The sequence below is a fragment of the Solenopsis invicta genome, chromosome 12 (assembly GCF_016802725.1).
Source record: "Solenopsis invicta isolate M01_SB chromosome 12, UNIL_Sinv_3.0, whole genome shotgun sequence".
In the NCBI taxonomy this organism is placed as follows: domain Eukaryota; kingdom Metazoa; phylum Arthropoda; class Insecta; order Hymenoptera; family Formicidae; genus Solenopsis; species Solenopsis invicta.
The window spans coordinates 3,595,926-3,609,897 of NC_052675.1; the positions used below are offsets into that span (position 1 = coordinate 3,595,926).

The window sequence follows — 13,972 nt, forward strand, 5'->3', positions numbered from 1 at the left end:
GGCGGTCGTTAACGCGCTCGGATGATCTGATCGTCCAGATAGTGACGGTGTCAAGAATCGTACATTATTCGATAATGTATTATTAATGGATAGTTCTCGTTCACGTTGATGACTTGTTATCGCACACGCTCGATCCACGCTTCATAGCAACACGCCTTGATCGTAGCTTAACATTATTGTAAGACTTGCCTATTATTGTAACGTTTAGTATTGTTCTTAGTTTTGCATTCCTCGATAAATTTAGGCAGGCTTATTCGTATTCAAAAGCCGCTTGTTCGCATGATTTACTCGAAAACACGCGCGAGTATTTTTCACGTAATTCCCGAGTGGATATTACCAGCCCATAGGCTATCCCCTCTCTCAAAAGCAGATTCGGGAGCTCCGCAGCTTTTCCATCGTTGCCGATTTTCAGATTCGGTCAAGAGTTCATGCGAGCAAAACGCAATTAACAGATAGTCGTAAACTACGTGGAAGCGTTTAGAGAATTTGTGAGTTAACGCGAGTGACCATAAACTTCCGTGCCGTGAGTGCTAGTTCATAGCAAAAGAACAAATGTTCGTTCGCTTACCTGCTCCGAAATGCACGTGAAGCAGTTATAGCTGCATTAATATAAATCGTACTCGCAAAATATTTGCCGTTGTATTGAGGAAACAATCTCGAAAAACTTTCTGACATAGTGTGCATGATCATTTATAATAAATACGACTTTGACTCAGACTCATAAAACTATTGGTGGAACCTAATCAAATTTGCCTGCTCCTACATGCACTCTGTTCTCTTGCTTCCACGCTCTCACTTCTCCGTCGCTCTCGCTCTCTCACATACATGACTCCTATTCGTCCACGCTCTCTCAAGATAACTCACGCATTCTCGCGCGGCTGCCTCTTTCCGATAAGAAGAAAAACAAAACTCATTTTCGCATCTCAAACCACGCGCTCTCTCTGAGTGATGCCGGCGCTCTATTCAACTAATCTCGGTTCTCAAACATAAAATTGTTGTCCTTCGAGCCGGATTCGTGGTGATTCTGTGCAGAATTCTCGAGTGACGTACCAACTGCAAGGACGGAAGACGACAGCAACCCTGCGCTCTGAGGCATCATCACGGACGACAACATGACCAAACTTCTCGAACAACAAGTGACTGCCCTTCAAACAATAGGAAGGTCTTTATCCAACTTCAAGAAGATAGGAAAAAACAATTACACAGCTGCCATGATTCGGCAGCGGATGACAACGCTGAAAGACACTTGGGCAACGTGTCTAGCCAGGCACGTCTGACTCCTACAAACCTTTCCGGAGGACAAAGAAGCCAACCTGACCTACTTCAAGGAAGTCAAATTCGAGCTTAACCAGAAAGTCTACGAATGCTCGATTACATGGCTACCAGCCTCGAGGAACTGGAACCCCCCGTCCCAGCATTATCTTCACCACTACATTCAATAAGTATATACCAATAAGTAAATACCTTCGAAAAGGCGTCATTCTCTCTGAATCATTTTCCTCCGATCAAGCTTCCCCCGTTTTCCGGGAATCTTGATGAATAGGAGAATTTCCGGGATCGATTCACGTCTCTCATCATACAAAACAACGATCTCACTGCATTCTCGAGGATGCATTTTCTTGCATCCAGTCTTACCGGTCGTACGCTTGACACCATCAAGTCAATTCAAGTCACCGCGGCTAATTTTGAACTAGAGTGGAAAACGCTCGTGGCACGCTACGATAATACGCGACGGCTCGTCGAAGTACACGCATCCGTGCTCTTCAATCTTCTGACGATTGCCCGCGAGTCCGCGCTCGAATTGAATAAACTTCGTGACAAAGCTAACCGGTGTATCACATCACTGAGAAACTTGAATCGATCCAACAACGAAATACTCAGCGACTTGCTAGTGTACAGCGTGACGCAACTACTTGACCACGCAACACGGAAGGCGTGGCGACTTAAAATGGGCGACGATTCTAGCATTCCGACATACGAAGCTCTCGACAAGTTTCTTGAAACGCGCGTTCGCGGTCTTGAGGAATTATCACCTCAAAATTCTTCCAAATACACAAGCATTGCGGAAGTATCGAGCACGTCGGCAGCTGCGTCGAGTCCGGCGTGCCCCGTCTGTGCCGCTTCTCATTTTATAAATAGGTGTCCTCAATTTTTAAAGAAGATGCCGAGTCAAAGAATAGAAATTATCAAACAAGCAAAAAAATGCATAAACTGCTTGAGTTATAAACACGCTGCTCAAGCGTGCCCCAGCAGATATTCATGCCGCACATGCCACAATAGACATCATTTCATGCTTCACAATGACTCGGCTTCTTCTTCCTCTTCGACGAATTTAAGTCTAGCGACCACCTCAGACGTCACCAACGCTAGTAAAGTCACCGACCACGTTTCCGTTCTGTGCTCAACCTCGCCGGTCGCTGCGCGAAAGCGCGTGTTGCTTGCTATCGCTCGTGTCAATATAATATCTCCGGCAAATCGCAAGCTCGCGGTACGAGCACTCCTTGATCAAGGATCAGAAATCACGTTTATTAGCAAACGTCTCACGCAAGCGTTACGTTTGCGCCGCTTCAGCATGCCTCTTGAAATCTCTACCGTCGGTAGAATAAATATCGATATGAGCCGTTACGCTCAGATTCAGGTCGCTCCAATCAACGAATCAGCTTCGGCGCTCGCGACAACGGCGTCAATTCTCAAGTCATTGACTAAGTATTCGCCATCACAACCACGCAATAAAAATGAGAGCATCCATCTGGCTGATCTCAAGCTCGCTGATCCGACTCCCTTTAGCGCCGAACCGATCGATGCGATAATCGGAGCGGACGTCTACAACAAAATGCTCCTCAATAAAGTACGTAAAGGCGCACCTGATCAACTAGCTGCGCAGTAAACCATTTTCGGGTGGATTCTGTCAGGCCCAACCTCCGATACTTCTCCTCAGAGTTGCACGATCACCGTTCGGTACTGCTGACATTCTGGATCGCGATATCCGTCGGTTTTGGGAGGTAGAGGAGGTCCCGCGTAAACCGCTGCTCACACCGGAAAAGCAGCAACGTGAAGATCATTTCGCCAACACTCATTCTTGCGGCCCCGACGGCTGATATATTGTATGGTTGCCGTTTAAGCGTGGCCCTCTGATCAAAATCGGCAACTCACACGTCACCGCGGAACGTTTGCTCAGATCGCTTCATCGTCGTCCTTCGGTACGACCCAAATTAAAAATAGAGTACTCACAATTTTTGCGCGATTATGAATCGTTGAATCATGCACCGGGTGACAGACGCGAACGACTCATCTCAACACGTGTATATACCGCATCACGCTGTTATTCGGGATAGCAGCGCGACTACATACCTAAGAGTAGTTTTCAACGCTTCTTGTCAGACTTCCAACGCAACCTCGCTCAACGACCATCTCCTCGCGGGGCCAAAATTACAAGCAAACTTGTCGGCAGTCATCCTCCGTTGGCGGTTATTTCGGTACGTTTACCCAGCCGATATAACAAAAATGTATCGGCAGATATAAGTCGATCCGCGAGATATCGATTACCAACGTATTCTTTGGAACTCCGAGCCTGACAATCCTGTGCAAACATTTCGGCTCGCGACCGTTACGTACGGCACAGCGTGCGTTCCGTTTCTGGTTTTGCGCGCGATACAGCTGGTTGAGGACAAAGGCGCCGCGTTTCCACTAGCCGCATCTGTATTATCAGAAAACGTATACATAGACGATGTCCTGTTCGGCGCCGATAGCGTGTCACGCCTAAAGCAAATTTGCACTCAAGTCTGTTCACTAATGCGACAAGGCAAGTTCAAACTAAGAAAATGGTCGAGCAACTCAGCAGAGTTGCTAGACAATATCAGCGTTGAAAATCACGGTGTCGCTTGCGACAAAACGTTATAATCCGACAAAAGTCTCAAGATCCTGGGCATCATCTGGAATCCATCTACTGTATTCCGATTCAAAGTTTCTTTTAATTCGGTTCCGTCCACAACCAAGCGATCAATTCTCTCCGCCATCTCAAAGCTCTTTGACCCTCTCGGGTGGAGCACCCTAATCACAATCACAGCTAAAATGTTTATTCAAACATTGTGGCAATCTAAGCTTGACTGGGACGACATTCTCCCTTCAGATCTCTTAATTCAATGGAAGCGTATTCAATTATCCCTCTCAGAGCTACACGGACTTTCATTGCCCCGCTGGGTATGACTCTCAAACTGTGCAATGCAAATTGCCGACGAATCCACTCAAGCATATGCTGCTGTGTCTATCTCAGGTTGGTGTCTAAGTCCGGCGTCGTGATCACTCAGCTGCTCATCGGGAAATCTAAAGTCGCGCCACTGAAGCCACTCAGTATCCTGAGACTCAAATTACAAGCCGCAGTGCTGCTCACGCGTTTATTAAAATTTGTCCAAATAACTCTCTCTCAGCTGCTCCATGCTATTGCTGGACAGCTCGTCTTCGGCGGGCTCAAATCGCCCTTGGCTGGCTGCAATGACTCGAGTGTCTGCATTCTTTTGCGGATGAACTGATGCAAGTCGACCGATCCGCGTCAAACGACGGCGGATCGGTCGACTTGCTCAATAACGTCTCCCATTCGTGACGCGACACCGAGTCCAGCAACTCCATCTGTTCGAGAACCGAGATTAGTTGAACAGAGCGCCGGTGTCACTCAGAAAGAGCGCGTGGTTCAAGATGTGAAAATGAGTTTTGTTTTTCTTCTGATCGGAAAGAGGCAGCCGCGCGAGAATGCGTGAGGTATCTTGAGAGAGCGTGGACAAATGGGAGTCATGCATGTGAGAGAGCGAGAGCGACGGAGAAGTGAGAGCGTGGAAGCAAGAGAACAGAGTGCATGTAGGAGCAGGCAAATTTGATTAGGTTCCACCAATAGTTTTATGAATCTGAGTCAAAGTCGTATTTATTATAAATGATCATGCACACTGTGTCAAAGAATTCTCGAAGATTGTTTCCTCAACACAACGGCAAATATTTTGCGAGTATTTATATTAATGCAGCTGTAACTGCTTCACGTGCATTTCGGAGCAGGCAAGCAAACGAATGTTTGTTCTTTCGCTATGAACTAGCACTCACGGCACGGAAGTTTATGGTCACTCGCGTTAACTCACAAATTCTCTAAACGCTTCCACGTAGTTTACGACTATCTATTAATTGCGTTTCGCTCGCATGAACTCTCGACCGAATCTGAAAATCGGCAGTGGAAAAGCTGCGGAGCTCTCAAATCTGCCTTTGAGAGAGGGAATAGCCTATGGGCTGGTAAAGTCCACTCGGGAATCACGTGAAAAATGTTCGCGCGTGTTTTCTAGTAAATCATGCGAACGAGCGGCTTTTGAATACGAATAAGCCTGCCTGACATTACCGAGGAATGCAGAACTAAGAACAATACTAAACGGTACAATAATAGGCAAGTCTTACAATAATGTTAAGCTACGATCAACAAGGCGTGTTGCTATGAAGTAAAACGCGTGGATCGAGCGTGTGCGATAACAAGTCATCAACGTGAACGAGAACTATCTATCAATAATACATTATCGAATAGTGTACGATTCTTAACATACCGTCCGCCTCGAAACCATCGTTTCGAAAATTAAGTAATGAGACTAGGATAAGAATAAAAAGAAAGAGAAAAAAAATAAAAATTTGAATTGATTTGATGAAGCGGTCGGAATGTCAATTACATATCATTTTACAAATCTACGTTAGGAATTCAGACGCTATTCCGCAGTGGCGTCTGAGTGCTCAATATCAATTGGGAGCATACATAATTTCGTTAAAGGGCGCTTATATTCTGAGGAGGCGGTTTTTACCGTGACGACGCGTCAAACCGTCGGCGCCCGGGCATTGCATAACTCTCGCGAGTTCCCATTTACATGGGAGAAGTAGCAGATTTCTTAAGAGTACAATCTGTCCAACACGAACCTCTGCTTTTTCGACTCGTTTCCATTTTCCGCGCTGCTGTAGATTGTTAACGTAATCGCCATGCCACAGCCTCCAGAAGCGCTCCGTAAGCTGCCGCACAAGTTGCCAGCGCGTAAGTCGATTTTCTCGTACCTCAAATATGGAGGGCTCGGGAACCGCTGTAATTGCGGAGCCAATTAAAAAATAACCAGGGGTTAGTGGGTCGTAGTCGGTTGCAGCGTCGGTGAGAGGGGCTAGAGGCCGCAAATTTAAGCAAGCCTCGACATTACAGAGCACGGTCAAAAACTCTTCAAATGTAAGAGTATGTGACCCTATGACTCGCCGTAGGTGGTGCTTGATACTTCGAACTTCGGCTTCCCAAAGACCGCTAAAGTGCGGAGCCCAAGGGTGGATAAAGTGCCAAAAAATACTGTCAGAGAATGTTTTATTCAAAAAATTCGGGTCTCGCAATGCCGATCGAAATGCGGCGGTTAGCTCGCTGTCGACGCCTACGAATGTAGTACCGTTATCCGAGTATACGGACGTAGGGAGACCGCGTCGAGAGCAAAATCTGGGGAAAGCTCCGAGGAATGTCAACGTTGAGTAGCTGTCAACTAGCTCGAGATGAATGGCTCAAGTGGCCATACAGATAAATATGGCGATACGAGGTGTGTTCAAAAAGTATCGCGAATTTTGAATTTTCGCGGGTTACGTATATTCGAATTTCGATCTTTTTGTGGCGTTATGTTGGTACTCATGTCTCTCACTTATGCCGACAAGCTCGGCCATTTTGAATGTTCACTTAATTGTTGACAGCTGCTTTGCTTGCACGTGTTTTGGATCGTCTTCGATTTTTACCTATTCAAAAAAATGGATCAAAGAACCTGTATCAAATTTTGTGTGAAAAACGAAATTAAGTGCGCGGATGCATTCCGAATGTTGACTGTGGCATACGGAGAAGCTACCTTGGACCGAAGCAACGTTTATCGGTGGTACAAAATGTTCTCAGAAGGCCGAGAAGATGTGAACGACGAAGAGCGTGCCGGATGCCCGAGCACTTCAACAACAGACGAAAAAATTAATGAAGTGGAGAAAATGGTATTGGCCAATCGTCGAATCACCGTTAGAGAAGTTGCTGAGGACCTAAACATATCGATTGGCTCGTGCCATTCGATTTTTATCAATGATTTGGGCATGAGACGGGTCGCCGCGAAATTCGTACCAAAATTGCTCAATTGCGACCAAAAACAGCATCGCATGAACATTGCTAATGAGATGTTGGACTCTGTCCGCGACGACCCAAATTTGCTCTAGAGGGTCATAACTGGTGACGAATCGTGGGTTTATGGTTATGACGTGGAAACCAAAGCTCAATCATCTCAATGGAAGCTGCCGCACGAACCAAGACCGAAAAAAGCGCGCCAAATTCGGTCGAATGTGAAAGTTTTGCTGACAGTTTTCTTCGATTGCAGGGGCGTGGTGCATCATGAGTTCTTGCCACAGGGTAGAACGGTCAATAAGGAATATTACCTGCAAGTTATGCGCAATTTGCGCGAAGCAATCCGCCAGAAACGCCCGGATTTGTGGAAGAACAAAAATTGGCTTTTGCACCACGATAACGCCCCTGCTCACACATCGTTGCTTGTGCGCGACTTTTTGGCCAAAAACAACACACTAATGATGCCGCAGCCACCGTATTCCCCAGATCTGGCCCCCTGTGACTTTTTCTTGTTCCCTAAACTGAAGAGGCCCATGAAAGGACGACGTTACGCTACGCTTGACGAGATAAAGACGGCATCGAAGGAGGAGCTGAACAAGATAAAAAAAATGATTTTTTGAAGTGCTTCGAAGATTGGAAAAACCGTTGGCACAAGTGTATAATATCTCATGGGGATTACTTTGAAGGGGACAAAATAGATATTCATGAATAAATAAATAATTTTTGAAAAAACACAAAATTCGCGATACTTTTTGAACACACCTCGTATGCGCCTTGCGTGATGTTATGTCGCGCCCGGACATTGATCGTATTAGAACAGGACCGGCGTAGTCCACTCCGCAATGCAAAAACGCGCGTTTTGGAGGATTGACTCGTATTTTCGGCAAATTGCCCATAAGTTGCGTCGGGATCGCGGCTCGCTCCCGAGTGCAAGCAACAATGAATTATAGTTTTTGTTATCGGTCTCGCTCGTAAGACCCAGTAGTCGCGTCGGTGGGTTGCAAGCAACGGTGAATTGAAGACCGGCGTGCAAGGTTTTAATATGAATGTGATGAGTTAATAGATGAACGATTGGATGCGCGGCTAAAATTATGGGATGCTTCGCGTTAAACGCGATGGGAGCGTGGGCCAGCCGCCCGCTAACGCAAATTATTTTAGCATTGTCCAGAAACGGATTTAGCGAGACCAGTGTACTTTTGAACGCGATTGGTTAATTACTTAGCAGAGCCTTTCATTCGTAGGGAAAAAACTCTGATTGAACGTATCGGAACCAAAATTCCTTCGCGATCTGATATTCGCGAGTATGAATCGCCGATTTATACTGATTTACGCTATCGTGAACATCGGGTTTCCGTCGCGTTCTCGTCACAAATCGCTTTATATATATGCTGTAATTTGAATGAAGCAAGACCACGATGAATATCGCGTTGCTAGATCCCACGAATTTTGACACGCGACGAGAGCCTAAATTGTATCATTTTTGCTTTCAAACGATGTATCGAGATGTTTCAAATTGATTTGCTGCGGCCACTCAGATGCAGGATGCCGAAGCCATGGTGATTCCGCCCACCATAGCGGATGCAACGCGAGCGAATGACCCGTGATTCCGCGAGATGCGCAATCGGCGGAATTGTCGTCGGTTGTCACGTGTCTCCAAATTGCGTTCGAAATTTGCGTTTGAATCTCGGATACGCGGTTTGCTACGAACGTCTTCCATCTTGCGGGTTGTTCAGTCACCCACTCGCCAACCTCGCTCCCTGCACGTGCGTAAGCAAGAGATTCCAGTGTGCGCTGCATATTGTGCAGTAAAGAACATTACCTGCAGCTTTGCTCAACGTACCTTAGGAAGCTGAGTGCCGATCGTAGGCGGGTCGTTGAATCAAGCGGTCTTTGCGCGAATTGCCTCGGTCGACACAAAGTGACTGACTGTATGTTAGCAAAGACATGCTTAGCCTGCGGTGTGCGGCACTATACCACAATCCACGACGCGTTCATCAACGCGACGCCCGTAATTGCTACCCATGTAGCTAGGCCGCAACTCGACACTTATGCCGTGTTGCTGGCTACCGCGTGCGTCCGCTTATCCGATCGGTTCGGTGCCAATTACATCGTTCGAGCTTTTGTGGATCAGGGCTCTGAATCGTCGCTAGTTACGGAGTCATTGGTGCAACGAGTATGCTTGCCTCGGTCACCCGCCATCTTAGCCGTATACAGGGTCGACGGTGTTCAAGCCAAATATACTCGCGGTAGAGTGACGCTTCGTATCTCACCTCTGGCGAGCGGTGCTCCCATAGACGTGTCGGCGCTGGTACTTCCAGAACGCACACTGTATAACGGCGGAATCCTGGCCGAGTCGCGTACCTGGGAACACATCAGCGGGCTGGAGCTTGCTGACGCAGACTTCCTCGCCGGTGATCCTGTGGACATCTTGCTGGGAGCCAAAGTCTACGCCGCCATCCTTCGAACAGGAAAAAGGGAGAACCGCATCAACCTGTGGCACACCAAACCACTTTAAGCTGGATTATCTCGGGCATTGTCAACGCAAAGGATAATCCTGCCTGTGCTGTGACGCTGCATTACCGAGTGGAGGACGATATTGGTGCTTTTGTCCGCCGCTTCTGGCAACAGAAGGAATTACCTACCAACGCTGCCCCGCTTACTTCGGAAGAGAGGGCATGCAAAGAGCATTTTCGCCAGACGCATTCTTGAGACGCCGAGGGCCGTTACGTGGTGCGTCTCTCAATCATCGAGCCGGTGCCCGACCTCGCGGCGACGAGGCACTCGGCGCTCCGTGTTCTCCTCAGCATGAAGGGACATTTTTGGTGTGATGACGGCTGCGCGTCTTATACGTGAACTTCAATTTGAGCGACAATACGAGGAGCTGGGCCACATGACGCTTGTCAAACCCGCTGTGGTTGATGGAGCGTGCGTGAGCTACCTCCCTTATCACGGAGTGCTGAAGGAGACTTCCTCCTAAACTCCGTGCCGTCTTCAACGGATCAACGGAGCCTGCGGGGCAATCATTAAACCGGTGGGCCCAAACTTGCCGCCACTGGCCGACGTCATCCTCCGATGGCAAACACATCGGTACGTCCTCTCAACTGACGTTGAGAAGATGTACCGGCAGAACCAGGTGCACCCTGAAGACAGAGATCTGCAACGAATCGTTTGACGCTATGGTGAGAGAGACAGAGTTTCAGAGTACGTGCTAAATACCGTGACTTACGGTCTAGCGTGTGCGCCTTTTCTGGCCATGCATACCCTTCGTTAGCTGGCCAGAGATGAGTCTGAGCAATACCGTCGGGCGGCGGAGGTCCTAGTCAAGGATGTTTATATGGACTACATCCTCACCGGGGCTGAAACCGTAGATAAGGTATGCGAACTGCGAGACCAGCTAGACAGCCTCTGCATGACGGGCGGCTTCCCGCTTCGCAAGTGGTCTGCAAACAATCCCGAGCTAGTGAGGGCCGTCCCTGAGACCAATTGCACAAGGACTGCTTGGATTGGAGATCGCAAGAAGCTCACGCCACCCTCGGATTGCAGTAGCATTTCGGCCTCGATCACTTCTCTTTCACTATGAGGACCTACGCCATTGACGTTCTAACGAAACGAGCGGTGCTCTCCCTCACGGCCAAACTGTTCGACCCACTAGCTTGGTTGGCGCCTGTCGTGGTGCTTGCTAAGATTGAGTTTCAGGGTACCTGGCTGCAGGATATCGGTTGGGACGACCCCCTCGACTGCGCATCGGGACGCCGGTGGCGCAAACTGCAGAGTGGGCTACCCCTGCTGAAGAGTGTCCGCATTCCGCGGTGGCTGACTCCGGGCTCGTGAATCGACTACGTGGAGGTCCACGGCTTCGCAGAAGCATCGGAGCGCGCGTATGCGGCTGTTATATACCTGCGGAAAAGGAACGGTGACTCATGGGGGACTTTTCTCGTGGCTGCTAAAACCAAGGTGGCACCTATCAAGCAGGTGACCTTACCGCAATTAGAACGTGTGCCGTCGTGTTACTTGGCCGTCTGGTTTTATAGATTCAAGCCGCGCTCTCCCTCTCGGCGGTCCCGCTGCATTTCTAGTCCGACTCTACTGTCACCTTGGGTTGGGAGCGCGGTCATCCGACCCGGTGGAAGACTTACGTCGCTAACCGGGTGAGCAAGCTGCAGAGCGCAGTTCTCGATGTGCTGTGGCATCACGTGCCGGGCAGAAAGAACCCGGCAGATTGCGCCTCTTGAAGACTCACCTCGAGAGAGCTGGTGGAACACCCTCTCTGGTGGGGGCTCTGCATGGCTGTTGGGGAACCTTCCATCTGGCCAAGCCAAGACGGCTTGACCGTTGACGTGGCGCTGCCCGAGATTCGCACTCGGAGTCATGCCGCGGCAGTGAGGCTCGACATTCCGGAGGAGGCTGCCGAGCGGGCTTCAATTCTCTTCTCTTTCCAGGCTTTTTCGCGCCGACAACCAGCTACGGAATCTCTTCGTCGAGAGCGGTCCCAAATTCCGCAAATTCGTGGAGCGGCTGGCCGGAGACAGCATTGAGTGGCAATTCAGTCCGCCGTCCGCTCCACACTTCGGCGGCATTTCAAAGGCCGCGGTCAAATCGCTGAAGCATCACCTTCGACGAATGCTGGACGACGCGACGCTGACGTTTGAGGAGATGACCACCCTCTTCACTTAGATTGAGGCCTACCTGACCTCACGTCCGCTGCAGGCGCTTTTGGACGATCCGGATGACTTCGCTGCCCTTCGCCGGGGCACTTCTTGATAGGGTCTGCGGTGACGGCTGTGCCAAAGCCTTCTCTGCAGGACGAAGGGATAAGCCGGTTAAATCGCTGGCAAATGCTGTAGAGAATGAGAGATCATTTCTGGAATCGCTGATCTCGGGAATACCTCCACTCCTTGTCTCATTGCCCTAAGTGGTGGAACCGGACGGAACAAGGCGCGGTGGGAAGACTCTGTCTCATCCGTCATGAGGCAAGTCCGCCGACAAGGTGGCGCGGGTGATCCGTGTCCATCCCGGGGAAAATGGCCAAGTCCAAGTCGTCACCGTACGCACGACGGCCCCCGAGCTGGTGCGACCCGTGCACAAGCTTGTCCTCCTGCCTGTTTCGGACGCCGATGCCAGGAAGGAAGCGTTGACATAGCTGCTCGTTGCTGCTCACCGGCTTAAAGCCTAAAATTTCTGAAATTTTCTGTTCCCGCGTTCTAATATGTTAGTTATAAGTTTGCGTTATAAATAAGTGTTGTGTTTATTTTCGCCCAAATAATTAGGTTAATAATAAGATGTGATTTTTGCCTCAGTAAGAATTGCGGCTACTTACCTGTACGCGCCTATCTTGCGCTGCATCGGTTTGCAACACACAAACTTTCAACTTTGATGCGCCAGCGCGCGCCTTTATATTGTAACTTTATCTACAGCAATTCACGGTGTTTTGTTTACTTGCAAAGATCAGAAATATTTGGTTAAAAAACTTTAAAGAATTTTGACCTTTTTTTGTGTAGTTTTTAAGATTTTTTTTTGTTAGAGAAAGGAAAATATAAATATCTGCTATACAAATTTTGAACCAATTAAATTAAAACTGAATGAATTATTACAACGATCTTGAAAAACGCTATTTAGTAAAAAAAAAATGCGTTAAAAATTTTGCCTGATAATAAAACTGAATTTCAATTAAATTAATTAAGATTCACGGACTGTTGCATTGGCCGTTGGTCTCTTATATTTTCTAAAAGTAAAGTGTTTCTTCCTATCAATCGAGACCGCTAGGACCAACTGTCAAAATTGTCGATTACATCGATCAAGGCGGGCGGGATGTTGCGGATCGCCACGCCAGCGCCCGTGCGCTCCTTCAAATTCCACGGCAAATTCTTCGTTGGCTCTTCGTGCACGCACTATATCAATACGCGCGAGAGCCGTTGCAAAAGCGATCGCCTGGTAACAAAGTTCGCTCAGTGCGTGATATTTAGAAGTCGCAAACAATAGTATTTGCGCGCTTTATTGGCTTTGCGAAGGTTCCCCAATTGATAAATTCCTCGACTCGAAAACAAGAAAGAATTTGAGCGAGAACTTTTGGAAAGCCACTCAGCGTATATATGAGGGGGTCGCCGGATCGGCCGGCGCTCCTTTTCTCGTTCGCTACTCTCATCGTGATAACATATCTGTATGTACGCTCGTGTACTCGCAAAAATTAAACTAATTAAAGGTGTGCCAATAAAAAGAACATCTCTTGATAGAGATCTTTATTCTCGTTTCTTTCTTCTCATTCTTTTGTTTTTTTTCTCTTCGTCGTCGCAACGTGCAATATCCAAATGTTTCCTCGGCGTTAATGTTCTGCGCATGTACAGTAAAACATCACAATTATTTTTAATTTGTTCTATAATTAATATTTTAACTTTGAGAAATTCTGGCTATTTTAGTGCAATTTTACCTTATAGAAAGTTAGCATCATTGAAAATCGTAATTCTCTGTTGCAATCCACGTGAAACGCTGGTACTTTTGGGTGGGAGGGTTCCGATAGCGCACATCCCGATAGCCTACCAACCAATCATCTTGACTTATCTAACCCAACCTACGGAAAATCTCTAGGCATCTGCCATTGTGAGTGGTTTGTGTGCTATCGGGATCCGCCGCTTTTCGGTGCGGTTACGGAATTGCGTCGGGATCGGTTGCTCGGATGTGCTCGCCGGATGCCAGGGTTTCGGTCGTAATGAGAACTCCGTGTTGAATACAATAATACAAACGGGAAAATATATTTATCAAACTTAATTGAAATACATAAATAACAATAATGCACCGGAGTGCTCGGTCAAACAACGATTCCCCCGCGCAAAGCTAATGAGCGGC

The 13,972-nt window shown here is 48.0% G+C and overlaps 1 protein-coding gene across 1 annotated transcript; it reads left to right on the top strand.

Annotated features, from left to right (window-relative positions):
- Positions 1-1,609: 1,609 nt before the first annotated feature.
- On the top strand, positions 1,610-2,887 carry LOC105199693. The gene has a single exon (XM_011166893.1). The coding sequence runs from the start codon at positions 1,610-1,612 to the stop codon at positions 2,885-2,887; it is 1,278 nt and encodes a 425-aa protein (XP_011165195.1).
- The last annotated feature ends 11,085 nt before the right edge of the window (positions 2,888-13,972 follow it).